The sequence below is a fragment of the Gymnoscopelus microlampas genome (assembly GCF_963454915.1).
Source record: "Gymnoscopelus microlampas genome assembly, chromosome: 21".
In the NCBI taxonomy this organism is placed as follows: domain Eukaryota; kingdom Metazoa; phylum Chordata; class Actinopteri; order Myctophiformes; family Myctophidae; genus Gymnoscopelus; species Gymnoscopelus microlampas.
The window spans coordinates 35,287,215-35,303,990 of NC_139958.1; the positions used below are offsets into that span (position 1 = coordinate 35,287,215).

The 16,776-nt window shown below is 40.1% G+C and overlaps 1 protein-coding gene across 9 annotated transcripts in view; it reads left to right on the forward strand.

Moving 5' to 3' along the window:
• add1 (adducin 1 (alpha)) overlaps window positions 1-12,181 on the forward strand; it is a 41,658-nt gene extending 29,477 nt beyond the window's left edge. The window contains exons 13-19 of one of the 9 annotated variants that reach the window (XM_084047394.1): window positions 213-299; window positions 1,863-2,019; window positions 2,864-3,295; window positions 4,510-4,611; window positions 6,615-6,630; window positions 8,332-8,385; window positions 9,129-9,256. In XM_084047394.1, coding sequence (XP_083903520.1) covers window positions 213-299; window positions 1,863-2,019; window positions 2,864-3,295; window positions 4,510-4,611; window positions 6,615-6,630; window positions 8,332-8,383 — 846 coding nt within the window. In that variant the 3' untranslated portion in view covers window positions 8,384-8,385; window positions 9,129-9,256. Of the gene's footprint in view, window positions 1-212; window positions 300-1,862; window positions 2,020-2,863; window positions 3,296-4,509; window positions 4,612-5,898; window positions 5,937-6,614; window positions 6,631-8,331; window positions 8,386-9,128 lie in introns of all 9 variants that reach the window. The other 8 variants (XM_084047395.1, XM_084047397.1, XM_084047396.1 and 5 more) reach the window with 8 other exon arrangements.
• The last annotated feature ends 4,595 nt before the right edge of the window (window positions 12,182-16,776 follow it).

Here is a 16,776-nt window from a genome sequence, read left to right on the forward strand (position 1 = left end):
GTCTTAATGGGTTAAAGCAGCAAACCTAGCCAATCTACAACCTCACAACGCGGTGTTTGTGAGCCTCTAGTTGGGTTATTTTGCTACTTTTGCGTGGCACTCTCTTGTATGAGAAATAGAGCGTTAATTTTACGAAAAACATCTTGAAATATGGAGATGCAAGGTTTCAGCGACGATATGTCAGTGTTTAAGAGCTGGGTTTACTATTGCAGGATGCCCCTCTGTCTGACTCTACGGACACTATTGATGGCCTTGATGTGTCCGAGGGTTCCTATAGCCCTGCTAAGTCTTTTAGAAAGGTATTTATTTACTACTCCCGTCACCATGACCCTTCTATTGCATCCCTGCCGGGATCTACAAGCTCATCCGAGCTTGTAGATCTGCTATTTTTGAAAAATCATAAATTGTGCAAATCTTTGAATATATATATATATATATATATATATATATATATATATATATATATATATATATATATATATTATTTTAAAGCGAACATTTTTAACTCAAATCTTTGCTTCTGGGGGTCCCTGGAACAACATATTTTGAGATGGGGATCGGCGGCCAAATACATGTAATTTTGGGGGTCCTTGACATGAAAAAGTTTGAGAAACACTGACGGCAACATAGGTTTAAAAAAAAAAAGAGGTCTTAATGGGTTACTGAATACTTGCGCACGCGCCGTGAAATATTCAGTGCATAAACCACCGCTTCTGGTGGTGATTCTGTATTCATAAGAACCGTTCATTCATAGAACCGTTCCCAGTTCTGACCCAGCGGCAGCACAAGTGGCCATGTTGCGCTTACGTCATACTCCGATGGGAAACCGACCCCACCCTGCCCCAGCACAAATGATCATATTCACATGGCGGCCATTTTGCTCTTACCTCATATTCATGTGGGGGAACCGCCCCCCCCCCCCGACCCCCCACACCCCTAAGTATCATGTATGAGCAAAATGGCGCCATGTGAATATGGTCAATGGCAATGTATAGTGTCTTTGAATGGCGTTGCTAAGCTCACTGCTTGGCCTCCTCAGTCAGGCTGAACTGTGTGTTCAATGTTCATGTAATCTGATTGATGTGATACATCTTTATGCATAGAGGCCCTGAGAGCTTGAGATAAGTTGAATTTTAAGTGCATTTGATTAGGATAGAAGAATTATGCCGAGCGTTTCTCTCAGCTAGGAGCCTTCTGATAACTGTAGGTTTTTTACTCTTATTGGCCGGTCTGACTACATTTTCACCCTTATTCCAGAAACCTACATGTGTAATTTAAAGTGGAATATTTGACATCCAGTCACTTTTGTGCTCTCTGATTATCCTTATATGGACTGCTTCAAAGATACATGTTAGTTTGAAGAATTTACATTTATTGATGACAGTTGGAGTTTCCATGCCCCAACTTATTTGTTATTGTCACAGTGCCCGACATAGCTGTAAATCCTGTAATGTAATCCCATTGGTTTCAACCACTTCTATTTTGGTCAAAAATAGCGAAAATAGTGGTTGTGAGCTTGTAGACCAGCTATTTTCACTATTTTTCAGAAAATAGGCTAAAGTGGTTAATATCAGGAGAAACTGTTTTTACCCAATATATTGACCAGGTGTGGCATATAACATCTTTCTGAATATCCTGTGTGTAATTCGGGCTATAGAATAGTCTATGCCGAATTTGTTGATAATGTTTTCATGTACGATTAAACAGCCTTTAATCTGATAATCCTACGTTTGGCAACTGTAGAATGTTTGTTTTTAGTCCTTTAAAAAAAAATCTGTCTTTGTGTGAACATATTCCATGTTTAAGATTTCTACATCTGGCTCATGCTGTCCCCTTTTGTCCTTCCTCTGTGTCTTCTGAAGGGGGAGCTGGTGACCGCCTCCAAGGCCATCATCGAGAAGGAATACCAGCCCAGGGTGATTGTCAGCAAGAAGGGTCCCAACCCGTTCACTAAGGTCAACGACCAGGAGATGGAGGATTATTACAAAGAGGTGGAGCAGAAACAGAAAGGAAATGAAGGTAAATGAGCCTATTTACGTCTCACTCGCAGCGAAAGTAGAATGCTGTTCTCTGGTTGTTGCTTTTGAACCCATGATGTTTAGAATCAGAACAGGACATTAACTGTTTTGACTACAGGTCACAGTGGCTGGTTGTCCGGATATTTTAGCTGTATTACCGTAAACTTCAAAATTCAACAGCACTTTCTGGTGATTGGTTACAATTTGTTTTCCTCCCTACAGTGTGCAATGACTAGCCTAAGACAAAGAAATCGGAGCACATGAAAGAGGCCAAGCAACGATTCCCCCCTTTTAATTCATTATTATTCAATTTCAGTTCCGGGGTATTTGTCATAATGCTGCAGAGACAAGTTCATTCACTGTCATGGAATGTTATCAGTTAGTCTTTGCCTATTTATTTTGTCTTCACTCTTTGCTTAAGGTTACAGTAAATGTTAAAGCTACATCCCGGGACCTAATTCATTAAACATTTTACGTTATTGTATCTGTATTGTATAGCTAGTGTGTCTGCAGTGGTTGGAGGTGACTTTTAGAGAGGGAGACAATGGACGTACATCATTAGTCTTAGCTTTCATAATGTTTTTTGTCTGTATGTTTTTGTTAATTTTTTTCCATCAATTTTTCATTTCAAGCAAGAGTTAGCTATGTATGTCTGTAGGAATGAAAGAATGTGCATAGTATACTAGTTATTAGTGTTAGGGTTATCATTATTAGTAGTAGCTCTAGTGGTAGTAGTTCTTGTTGAGTAATAGCTAGTAATTTAACTCCAGTTGCATGCCCTCAGAATCATAAGGCAGGGCTGCCAAAGTTTGTTGCCACTATGCAAACACAAAATCCCCCCTCAGTGCAGAGACATGAAGCTGATCAGAAGGAGGATTCAATCGCTAGCGGCAACATGCCGCTTGCCGAGCCTGAGGAGCCAGCCAGTAGAAAAGCATCTATTTCCACCGATAGTGGAAACACCTCCATCTCCAATGCCACTGGAAACGCCCCCGTCTCCACCCATACACCTCAACTGCAGCAAGACGGTTCCAATTCAGAGAAGCCTCCCTTGCCAGTTGTCCCTTCCATTACCCCAGCCTCTGCAGAGGTCTCCTCCTCCTGCCTTGAAGGTGGGGCTGACAACGCTCAAGAGAACGCAGAGACTCCCGGGAGTCCTGGAGACGAAGGTCGGAAAACGCCAGAGTCCCCCCAGAAGGAGTTCCACTGCGCGGTACTCGAAGCTCTTACCAGAAAGCAGTCAGTGGGAGAGGAAGCTGAGGCCTGCCAGGCTTCAGGTACTCCATATGAAGCGTTAATCATGTTCAGCTTTGGTCCTCCGCTTCCCTCCTCCCTGTCCTCCCGGCCCTGGACCCGAGCTACCTCCTGCTGTACTGGGGAGTCTGGGGATCCCTGCCTGCTGTATCCTCTCCTTTCTCTTGGGGTTTGGAGTTTGCTGACCTTCTTGATTTACCACCTGCAGTGCAAACACCCTTCCCAACCAAGCAGTTGAATCTCCAAAGTTTTTTGCTTGATTTGCTTCCCCATCCCCTCACTGGTGTCCTTCTCAACAAGCGTTAAAGGGAGAATATATATAATGTATATTATATATATTTATAATATATAAATATTCTTCTCCAGTTTGATTCGATGAAAAGTTGAGGAGAGAGGATAGGGAGAGGTAAAGCAACTACATTTTGAGATTAAAATCCATCCCTTTTTTTCTCCTGGATACTCCCTTCACTTAAATATGAAACCTGTTTCTTTTAATAATGAAGCCTTAATTGTGTCTAATCGCAGTCATACGATTGCAGAATGTTATGGGTGGTTTTGAACAAGTGGTGCCACATACTAATCTGTCACAGACATGTATTCATTGTCATGCCCTTTGATATGGTAGAGGCGGGGTGAAAATGTCGGTGTAGTTACTAATCAACTATTTTCTCTACTTGTCCAAATCTTGGACAAGTTTTACTGACACAAAAACTGATCTGAAAAACTTGATTCTTGGGTTTTCTTTGGGTGTGTTTTAAGAGGTTTTGAAAGGTGGACTTACTCCTGGGCTTTACTTTTGTGTGTGCAAAGTGTCGCACCCAATTAAGGCTTGCTCCTCCATTTTGTTGAGTGTGTTATCCATTTCTTTTTTACCTGTGTTGAAGTGATTTTTGCAATTTGTTGGGAACAAATGAGCAATTTGGCAATATAATTTTGAACTACTTCCTGATTGAATGTAAATTACTTTATATGAATAGAGATTTCTGAAGGTGTCTGGTTTTAATAACAGAATTTCTGGAGGTATCTGGTTTTAATCCCTCAAACATACTTAACCACTTTCAACACACTTTTCAAAGTCTGTCGAAAACATACGCTCTACAAGCTCACATGAGACGTGCTGTGAGCTTGTAGCTCAGCTGGTTTTCGAATATCCGAAGTATAAAATTGGGCTTAAGTGGTTAAAAAGCCCATTTGGGTAGCGGTTTCTCATTGTTTGTTCTCGTTGACCTCCTCTCAGAGCCAGAGCAGCAAGTGGAGCCTGAAGAGGAGGTTAAAGGTCAAAGCCCCACCCGCACACCTCCGAGTACCCCCGTGAGAGCGGAAGAGGAGGAAGAAGAAGGTAGGTTGGCCTGAGGACAAATGTAGCCTGGCATGGCCTGGCCTTGGCCCTTCCTGATTCAACATTGATTTCCCAGGTCTTCTGGCATGGGAGTTTGGGGTTTTTGAACTCTTACCTGCCCCGTCCATCTGCTTGTTGGTCTGTTGTTTGTGGTGGTCTGGTCTTTAACAAAACTACTCCAGGTGCTGTTAAGTAATAACAGGCCAAGAGGATTTATTTGTACCATGGGAGATGGAAAAGCAGCTTTTACATTCTTAATTAAGCATCACAAGTGATAGAGAAATGTTAAAACATAGTTACCGGAAGGACATTTTGGTCACTTGTTTTTTTTTTTTTTTTTACATACAGTGTATACAGTATATATTTTTTTATAGATTTACAATTTTTACACAAAAACACCAGACACAGCGGACCAAAAAAAACACAAAGGGAAAAAAGAAAACAACAAATCCTCCGATTCCACAATTTGTCAACACCAATAAAGTAGTTTGTTCTGTATAATACATCATAACCAACCCCCAACCAAACTGGATATCTTTACAAGGTATAGTGATCACTCCAATTTTAGCTTCCCCTCTTGGTCTTTATTACTATTGGATTACACCTACCGTATATTATATATATATATCATTCATGATGATACGACTGTCCCTGAAAGCCTATGCTTGGAGAATAGCTTGATATGGCCTATACATGAATAATAATAATCGTTGATGTCTGGCTGACACCTAGTATCTCCATATTTCAACTTAAAAAAATGTATAATGTCCTACTTCATCACACAAGAGTGCCGCACAAAAGGTTGTACAAAAGTAATGAAAATGGCAGATCTTCAAGCTCACAATGCGACACGTTGTGAGCTTGTAGATCGGCTTTTCACTATTTAACAAACGTTTTTTGGACATACAAGGTGTCCACCCGACAGCAACGTGATGTATTATCTGTGCTATGACAATGTTTTTGCACTTAACCTTGTATAAGTCATTCAAGCTATGGTCAGTATCAACCAGGTGTAATCTAATAACAGAAACGTTATTAAAGATTTGTCTCTGTGTGTACGGTTTCTTCTCTACCACTTCACTTCCATTCTCCATCTTTTTTGGAGGGGATTTCTTAAGAATGGTTTCAATCCATTCTTTATTTCTCCTTTGGTGGTTTGGACTCTTATTTCACGTTTGATTTAATTTTTTATTAATTTTAACACGGTGGCTGTGGTGGTTTGACCTGCATAGACATTTGTTTCTACTTGTGCTTTTTTTCCTTCTTTGTGGCTGCGTTTACAATCAGGAGATGGAATTACAAAAGAGTACCTGTTGCCATAGTAAGTATGTACTGTTCCACTCTCCTCCTCACCCTCTCACCTCCATGTTTTCTGTTGGACCATTAACCCCTTCCCTTGCATGGCTGCTCAGTGCTCTTCACTAACCCCCACGGCAGGGTGGGGGGGGGGTCTCCCCCCTCCCCCAGTCTCTGACTGACTTCTCAATCTGTTTCCTGGTGTTGATGGGGGTTCTTTCAGATCTCCTCCTTTCCCCGGGCAATTCCTGATTTATTCTAGGGGCGTACGATGGCGTCGCACGTTGAAAAATATCCGATGTACAAGCTCACAACGTGTCTCAGAGCTGGTAGATCGGGCCATTTTCGGCTTAATCAGTCTTCATTTGACTTCAAAATGGCTTCCTCAGTGAATGCAAATTCATAATCAGAAAAAGGAGATGTGTTTTCCAAATTTCGCGACTTGTTTTTACCGACTATGAAGGGTATAACTTTGAACTTGAATCCAGCCTAAATCACTTGGTGATTAATGGTGTGTTATACAGTCCCCAAGGAAGGGCAGGAGTGGAGTAATCTGAAACAAATCTCACAACACAACCTGTTGCGTAACCTCGCTTTTCTTCCTGGCGTTGACCCACTGTCAAATTAACACACACATATTACCGGTCTATATGAAAACGCACAGCTCTGTCTCAAAATGTGAAAATATGTTGATGTTTCTTTTTCAGATGAGGCCTTTACCAGGTACATCAATGCTTTTACTGGCGTGTGGCTTAAGAACCAAACTTGCTTTTTTGGCTTTGCTGAGAAAATGCTGTTGGTTTAGCTTTTTAATGGTTACGGCAGCCCGGAGCTTGGCTGTGTGATGTGTAGCTTGGATTTTGTCTGTGTGACATACCTTTTTTTTTCTGAGGCACATACGTTGTTGGGTGATTAAAATAAACAATGCTTTCGTAAGTATTTTAACCACTTATACCCTTTATATTTAGTAAACTAATACTTAGTTGACCGGGGTTGGCTCTGTAGATGTTTTGCTTTTTTTCCCCCCACCCTACCCCATATCTCTTTGGCAAAAATAGCCAATCTACAAGCTCACAACGTGTTGCGTTGCGACGCTTTGTGAGCTTGTAGAGTTGCTATTTTTGAAGAATGTTAACCCCAGAATAGAGACTCTAGGCTTCAAGTGGTTAACACGGTGTTTTACTACATGACAGAGCATGACAGGGCAGTTTTGGCAATACTTTGTCTGCAACATGTATGCAAGGCAAACAATTAACTGAGCGAGTTGTTTTGCAACTGACTTTGCAGTGCGTGATTGTATATGAGGTGGTGGTTTGGATGCTTTTCACTAGATCTTTTGGGTGTGTCGAGTTATATTTTAACTTAATGAGCAGATCTTTTGCATCTGTTGAGTTGTTTTAACTTGTTGGCTGTGGTGCGAAGAAGGTGACACTTGTATCTAAAATATCACATCAATTCCAGATTCACATTGAATTCATTAGACAACCATATTAAATTAAGCATGGCCACATTTGAACTGAAATTACTCATAGGTTGAAAAATCTTTGTATTGCATCATTAATAAAGCTAAATTGATCATATAAATATATAAATATATTACTTTGCATTTATTCATATTATCCACTTGTCCTCTGCCGTTATGCCATGGCCACAAACTATACACATTTCTAATTGGTGGGAAGGTGCATTCATTCCAGATAACCATTTAAAGTATGTAATAACTGTATTAATGGTTATTTTAGCTAACATAGGTATAGTTGCAACAACAATCGAGTAAAGTAGAAGTTGTGTCTATGTCTATTTATAGCTAACTGATTTAGCTAGTACTATTCAACTATGACTTAGACAGCTTGTGCAAGGTTACTTGTTTGATCTCTTGGCCAGGGCTCCCTTGTAAAAGACTCACCTGGTTAAATAATGGTTAAGTTAAAAGTAAATAAATAAATGGTACCAAGTATGTAAAGTTTCTACATAGGGAGCATATTGCCTCAAATAAGAAAAATGCTTAATATTTTAACCTTTGCACATGGCCATGGTATAAGCGGAGGTTGTGCATTATTTTTGGGTATCCAACGACCATACTACTTGTTTTCCTTACATAGTAGAAATTTATATTAAAGACACCTTGGTAATTTATTCCAAAATCTATTTATTGGCTTATGATGCAGTCTTAGTCTTTGGCACCCTTTATTAATATCACATCGGAAAATGTAACTTTAGATGCTAGCACATCTAATTGCATTCATGGAATTAAAATTAACATAACTTGCAGGATGAAATGCACTCTATTCTTAAAGCTGCACGATCCATTTAGTAATCTATGCATCTGCGTAACATTTATACACGAGTGTCTACTCACAGAAAATGGATTGAATAGCCTCTAAACTCAAATTTTACTTTAATTTGTTTTGTGTTTGTACACAGGGTGCAAATGAACAAGAGAACAGTACTCATTAAGTTTGCCCTGCATAAGTGAAGGTAAAATAAACCAATGCTGTGCACCAGCTGATGACGTGATGTTTCAAGTCATAAAGAGGGACATTATTGCTGACGAGGGACATTAATGCTGACGAGAGACAAAGGAAACCAATGTAGCTTATTTTTCTTTGGAGACTTGTTGGTGTGGATATTTAAGTGTGTTTTTTTCCTATGTAGTGTTCTTGTGAAGTATGTTGTCTTGTTCCTTTGGATGTTGGTGCTGAGAATGTGGAAGGGCCACACTTTTTTGAAGATTGCATATTAAACAATACTACATGTATTTACACATGAACATGCATTAAGTGCAGTGGTTCTCAAACTGGGGTCCAGGGACCCTCAGGGTTTCTTGTGGCGGGTTCCAAATGGACCCTTAGAGGTCTGTAAGAGTTATGAGGGTCCTTGAAATTAAAACCTTTGAAAACCAATATATCATGGCTAGTGGCGTTACTACGGAGTCGGCTGCCACAAGTGGATTAATGTACTTCAGCTAAAAAGATGTTTTGATTAAAACATTGAAGTAAAGTAGTGGAGAGAAGTCAGTAAGTAAGGGGAGAAGTAGCTGGTTCTGATGAAATCATAGTGTTGTTTAGTAGCTTGATTGGCATTACAGACTCAAGAGTTAAGTAGTTAACCGTCTGGCATTTTGTTTTAAAATGCAAAATACTATCGCTTTTCTGCGCCGGTGCCACTACGCGACTCCAAAGGATTTGAACTAACTAGCCCTCTGCCGCCTCCCTCTGCAGAATCCTTGCCGGATCAGATCTACAAGGACGATAGCGACGCAGCCACCATGAGGCAGACCCTCCCAGACCTGACCCCCGACGACCCCTCCGACGCCCCCGCACTTCCTGCCGAAGACTCCGCCCCCGACGCCGTTGCCCTAGAGACGGCCGAGGGGGAGGAGGCAGCCGACACCGGCGAGCAGGAGGGCGACGAGTCCCCGAGCAAATCGCCCTCCAAGAAGAAGAAGAAATTCCGCACGCCTTCCTTCCTCAAGAAAAACAAAAAGAAAGAATCGTAGAGTGGTCCTCGAGGCTGGCTTTTTCATCTCTTTAATTGGTTTTCTTTTATCGTTTATCGTTACCCGTTGTACCCTTTTGAGCAAACCACACTCACACATGTTGAAATGTATATGCTTTTTTGTTTTGATATTTGTCTATGGCAGTGGTTCTCAAACATTTTAATTTCAAGGACCCCCCATACCTCTTAGAGTGTTGAGCCAAATAAAGGTCCATTTGGTTCCATTTGTACACTCTGAGTTAAAGACCTGGAAAGGGTCCATTTTTTTTTTATCCCCCTCAAGGAACCTTGAGGGTCCCTGGAGCCCACTTTGAGAACCACTGGTCTATGGCATATTAACTTGTTTAGCGTTTGCCAATTTTATATGCAGTGTAAAGTAAAAAAGGTCAGTCGCTTCGAGAGTTCTAATGAACAGTGGCTTTTAGTGGTGAGTGAGAGATGGATTCTGTCTTGTCCCGTTACCACTGCTTTTTATGCATGCCAGCTACTAGAAGCCCATACACTTGATGTGAGATTTAGGTTTTTATTGCCCTCATATTTTTTTAAGAATATTACTTAAACTGTTGTTAACCACTAGAATGTATCTGGATTGTAAATGCGTAAGAAAAAAAGAAGTGTCTTTTAAAAAAACAAGGAAATGCAAAAAGAAGCTTTTGTCCTGTCATTTAACCGGTGGCAATGTATGATAGTGACGACTACCAAATGCACATTGCTTATTTTATATCTCATTGGATTAAGTTAATGTGAGCTGATCATGAATGTCACAGTGGATATTCTAAGGTGGATTCAAATTTAAAATGCATTTTAATGTACGCATATTTCTGTTATTTTGATTCATATTTTCCACGCTCCTCCTTAAGTGTGGCATCTCAATGACTTGGGTGACCGTAACATCTTTCACCCACAATCAGTAGGTGAAGTCACCCTTGACATAGTAGTTAAAGCTGCCATCTGCAATCTTTCATGTCCTACCCAGGTCATCGAACCCGGGTCCCCCCGACCCACGTGAGAGCCAGAATTGTGTTTTGACCGTCAAGCAATACAACCAGTTATGGTCCTACGGTACCAGCCTACAGGGTCTTAAGAGTTTCGAAGAGCAGGTACACCTTGTGTAAATTATATTAGATATAGACTCCCAGAAGCAAAGATTTGAGTTACAAATGTTAGCTTTGCAAAAACTTTGATGATTTTTCAAAAAATAGCAGATCTACAAAGTTGTAACGTGGCACTCGGTGCCATGCTATGAGCTTGTATTTCTGCTATTTTTGAATAGCCAAAGTATAAAATAATGGCTATAGATAAAGTCTAAAAACAAAGATGCGTTCCTGGATTGAATGGGTTAACATACTCTACCCGATACAGATTGGTTAAAATAAACTGAAAAATATGGATCGCAGCTTTTAAGTCACAGTTATGCTGTACATTGCGCTAGTATAGATTGTAACATTACTTGGAAGGTGTTTTCCAATTTCAGAGACCACTTCAAATTGCAGTTATTCTGCCCAGCAGAATAACGGCAATTCGTGTTTTCATGCCCAACATTGCGAGGTGCGTGATGATGGTTCTAGGTGAGACTGTTTACGTTAACGTTTTCAGTGCCGTAGCACACGATGCTGTTCATCAATATGAAGGAATGTGTCAAGATTCTCTTGAATTAAACGTTGCCCCTATTGCTTTGATGTCCTTTGAGCTTGCTTCAGCAGCTCTCGGACCCCACCTCCTTCCCCTTGACAACAATGCATGTGTCATATTAGGCCTGTACTAACATTTTTGTTTAATTTTGTAGTAGAATATGAAATCTAGCCATATAGCTTTTCCTCTGAAAGTAGAATGAGCCATTATGACTTGCTGTGAGAGAGCACTGTGAACCCTGTTTGTTTTGAACCCTTAGAAATCCCAATGCTACCAGCTCTGTCACTGTGCAGTCCAGTATATCACAGTTACAAAACCTATGTAACTGATTCAATCACTATTCCAATGCTGCATGACAGAACATTACAACCACTCATTACGGAGTTTCCTGTGAAAATCTCTGCAAACAAATAGACCTCAATAAATGTCACAAAAAAACACTAAACCATTTCTTTTTTTGCCTTGTTCAAACTCTGGCATAAGTGAAAGAGATTAGTGTGCAAAGTTGCAGGGCATAGGGCATTGAAATTAAACACCAATGTCAACCCCCATTTGCAAACATTTTTTGGCCCGTATTAACCACGATCAACCTGGTGTCCCCATTTTGGGCGTATCATTGTAGGTGAAAATTGTCAAGATTGAAAATAGTTGATCTACAAGTTCACAACTTAAGTGGTTAAGCCTGCCTCTGTGCCGATTAAAGTCAGTGAATTCCCCTGAATTCCCCTGGGCCCCAGTCAAAGTCATAAATCTGGTATTAGAAGCCATTAGGCCTTGTGGGAAGTACCACCTAATCTGAGATGATTGGTCAAACCTGGACAATGTTAAAGTGCATGTACAATAAATACTGCCTGAGAAAGTCTAAATCATCAAGGACCGCATGGCATAACAATGCTTTGAGCTTGTATTGTTTATATATCGATATAACATCCTTTTTTTTAATTTAGTCTATTTTGTGCTAATACTAAGGGTCCTTATAGTCATGTTTTTCATTTGAGTCATCCAGATTCTCTGAACTAAATCCCATTTAAATGTGTTCCATCATTATACCATATATAGTTAATACCACCTCCTCTTCTTTCATGGTACTGTTTCTTTTTCATTTGTGAATAAAAACATTACCTTGACAAGTATGCTTAAATGGAGTGCCGTCTTATTTCTACTTATTAGTGGATATTTGTAACTGAAATGCAAATCAGTATTGCATCTTTTCATTGAATTGTATTGTCCCCCCTCCATTTTTTCATTTACAGAACCATCAAAATGAACATATTCCAACTCTGAAATAACAGCAGTTAAAAAATATATGAAGCAAAGTTAGGCTACTCCACATACAATATTGTGTAAAGTTAAAGAGAAAAAGGTGATTACTGTTATTTTTACAGGGACAGAGCTCTCAGCTCTGTACCTGTTTTATTATTGGCAGTATTCTGTCACTTCTTCTTCTTCTGCCACTTTTCGCAGTTCTGGCTGAACCGTGCAGTCGCTTTTTACGAAACTCGGCCATATGGTAGATGGTCATGAAAAACGATCAAGAAATAATTCTCACAATCTTTCGTCCAAAGGTGGCGCTATAGCACTCAATTGAAAATGACAACTTTGAACAGGTACAACTCATGCCCTGTTTGACCTACAGCCATGAAACTTGGATACACATATGCGTCTCCTCATGATGAACAGCTTTCACACTCTGACTTTTGACTTCTGACCTTTAGATCTCCCACCATTTTGAATTATATGAAAAACAGTCATTGGCTCCTAACTTCTGCATTTTTTCACTTATGGAAATTCCGCCGCCTAGAAGTTGTCGGCAGAGGTCCAAAGTTCAAGTGTTAAACGTTTCGTGCAGATTGCTCCAAAATCCTAGGATTCCATAGATTTTAACTATTGCAGTTTTATGAAAATTATTCATCTGCGCCTTATTTGTAGCTGTGGGCTCCCTCCTTGTGAATGTGTTATTTTGTATGCTACTTGTAGCTGCCTACTGTAATATGTATTTATGGAGTGAGTCCTGTACCGTATGTGACTTGTGCATGATATTATTCTACAATCCGACCTATTTACGGGGACAGAGCTCTGCTCTGTACACGTATTGTTATTGGCAGTATTCTGTCACTTCTTCTTCTTCTTCTTCTTCTTCTTCTTCTGCCACTTTTCGCAGTTCTGGCTGAACCGCGCTGTCGCTTTTTACGAAACTCGGCCATATGGTAGATGGTCATGAAAAACGATCAAAAAATAATTCTCACAATCTTTCGTCCAAAGGTGGCGCTATAGCACTCAATTGAAAATGCCAACTTTGACCAGGTACAACTCATGCCCTGTTTGACCTACAGCCATGAAACTTGGATACACATATGCGTCTCCTCATGCTGAACAACTTTCACACTCTGACTTTTGACCTCTGACCTTTAGATCTCCCACCATTTTGAATTATATGAAAAACAGTCATTGGCTCCTAACTTCTGCATTTTTTCACTTATGGAAAATCCGTTGGAAATTTTTGTAGAAAGTGGTCCAAAGTTCAAGTGTGAAACGTTTCGTGCAGGTTGCTCAAAAATCCCAGGAGGAGATAGATTTTAACTATTACAGTTTTATGAAAATTATTCATCTGTGCCTAAAACATACATGCAGACTCACATTTCTTTGAAACTTTGCAGAAATGTACAGGGTCATTCCAAATATCACTGAAACCAATCTTACTCCAATTGGCCAAAAGGGGGCGCTATAGCAATTTTTTGAAAAGGCAGACTTTAAACAGGCATAAGTCATGCCTCGTTTGGCCGAAAGTCGTGAAACTTGCTTACACATGTGCCTTGACTCATGAGGAACACACGTATCGATTTGACCATTAAGCTCCGCCCTTAGATTTTCCGCAATTTTGAGCAGTTTGAAAAATACTTGTTTTTGCCAGTTCTGGCTTAACCGTGCATACGCTTTTTACGAAACTCGGCCATATGGTAGATGCTCATGAAAAACTACCAAGAAATAATTCTCACACTCATTCGTCAAAGGGTGGCGCTATAGCACTCAATTGAAAGTGCCAACTTTGAACAGGTACAACTCATGCCCTGTTTGACCTACAACCATGAGACTTCGATACACACATGCGTCTCTTCATGCCCGACAACTTTTGTGGTCTGACTTTTGACCTCTGACCTTTAGATCGCCCACCATTTTGAATTATATGAAAAACAGCCATTGGTTCCTAACTTCTGCATTTTTTCACTTATGGAAAATCCGCTCCCATCATTATGTCGGCAGAGGTCCAAAGTTCAAGTGTTAAACGTTTCGTGCAGATTGCTCCAAAATCCCAGGATTCCATAGATTTTAACTATTGCAGTTTTATGAAAATTATTCATCTGCCCCTAACACATACATGCAAGACTCACAGTTCTTTGAAACGTTGCAGTAATGTAGAGAGTCATTCCAAATATCACTGAAACCAATCTCACTCCAATTGGCCAAAGGGGGGCGCTATAGCAATTTTTTGAAAATGCAAACTTTAAACAGGCAAAAGTCATGCCTCGTTTGGCCAAAAGTCGTGAAACTTGCTTACACTTGTGCCTTGACTCATGAGGAACACATCTATCGCTTTGACCAGTAAGCTCCGCCCTTAGATTGTCCGCAATTTTGAGCAGTTTGAAAAACACTTAAACCCAGGATTTTTCAGCTATTTGCGTGAAACTGTATCATCTGTGTGATCTCCTTTTTCACAGTTCCTTGTCTGTTGGTCCAATGGCGTCTCCCTTAGATGAGTGCCTCACAACCTCAAGGTCGTCAGTTCAAGCCTCACATGCAGACTTCATTTTAAGTTGAATTGCAAACAACATGACTGTATCAATGAATACATGTGCAAATGGTAAAGATAACCTGAAATGCATATTTGAGAGTACGTTTTTCAACGTATGACATACTTCATTCTGAAAATAGCCGATCTACAATCTCAAAACCTTTCAGATAGCAACGTGTTTCTGAGCTTGTAGATCGGCTGCTTTCACTGTTTTCGGTTGCGAGGAGACATACAATTTCTCTATTGGTAAATGGTTTGTGAACGAGTGATCTTAGTGTTGGCTTGGTTCATGACAGAAGGCAAGAGTTTATAGTCTTCAACAGACAACATCAGCCTGGACAAAAATATAGCACTATACGTAGTGTTGCAGCCTATTAGTCCGAAGGTTGAGAGTTCGATTCCTGTTAATGGCAATAGGTTGAGATCTCCAATCAATCCATTCTGTTTTCATCTCTCTCTCTCATCAATCTATTCCGTTTTCTGTCCATGTCTCTCTTCAGTCTATTCCGTTTCCATGGCGCTCTCTCTCTCTCTCTCTCTCTCTCTCATCAATCTATTCCGTTTCCATGTCTCTCTCTCTCTCTCTCTCTCTCTCTCTCTCTCTCTCTCTCTCTCTCTCTCTCTCTCTCTCTCTCTCTCTCATCTATTCCGTTTCTATCTCTCTCTCTCTCCAGTTTCCATGTCTGTCTCTCTCTCTCTCTCTCTCTCTCTCTCTAGTTTCCATCTCTCTCTCTCTCTCTCTCTCTCTCTCCAGTATCCATCTCTCTCTCTCTCTCTCTCTCTCTCTCTCTCTCTCTCTCTCTCTAGTTTCCATGTCTGGCCCTGTATTATCGCTGCTTGCAGCTATATTTAACATTGAAGTTGCACTATGTAACTTTTCTCTTCTACCCCAGAATTTAATTTACCATTGAGCTAAATGCCCTGCCTGCTTGCTCAGGGGATGCATTTAATCTTGACCATCAGGTAAAGATTCGTGTCAGATCCTGTGTCTAGGTGAGACATGACCTTTGACAAGATCTATGTCTCAATAGAAGAGCGGGGAGACTAAATGCAACCAACCCAATTGTATACGTTTCAATATACGTGCCGATGTGACAGATATGGCCATATATGGAGATCTCTGTATTTGTCAGTACTTGTCCCTTTTATTCTCATGTATGGAGATCCCTGATGTCATGACTATTATACTCAAAGTATACAGAAAACAGACTTTGGGTTATGTTTTTTATTTTTTCCCCTTTCTTTACAGCAGGGCTCTACAAGAGGTTAACTGTGTGTGCGCGCCTGTCAGTAACCAGTACAGTGGTAAGACCTCTTATATAGTTATTTTATATTTATTTTATTTTTACATTTATTTTATGAAAGGAGGCCTTATGACATTAAACGCCTAATATTTCTACAATTGCTACAAATGTCTGCAACCGACTGCCATTAATTTTGGCCATAAACAAGTAGAAGGGTAGATTAGGTCTGATAATGATGTACTGTGTACAAATCATGCATACATTATTTCTGATCATTTCCCACAGCATACATTTATTCTTTTTTTTGTTTTTACATTTTGGGGGAACAAATGCAAATTTAACATTGAGGTGAATGTTCAGGTGCCTACACGACCTGTATCTCTGTGTATCTGCAAATAGCTAGACCGATCAGCACCGAACTTTCCAGTAGGTCACAGAAACTTCCACAAATGTTTTTCTTTAAAACTTTTTGAAATATTGAACCTTTGTTATAGAAGTAAATGGGGCTGTAATCGCGTCTGACATCATAGATGACTGAACTCATACATGACGATGTCACATGCTGCTCACATGAAGTCAGATGCTTTCAATGATCAATGTTTTCAGACATTTTGTAAAATAGGGGGAGAAGATAGATGTACTATTAATAGGTTAGAACAACAAGTATTGAGGATAGATGTACTATCATTAGGTTAGAACAACAAC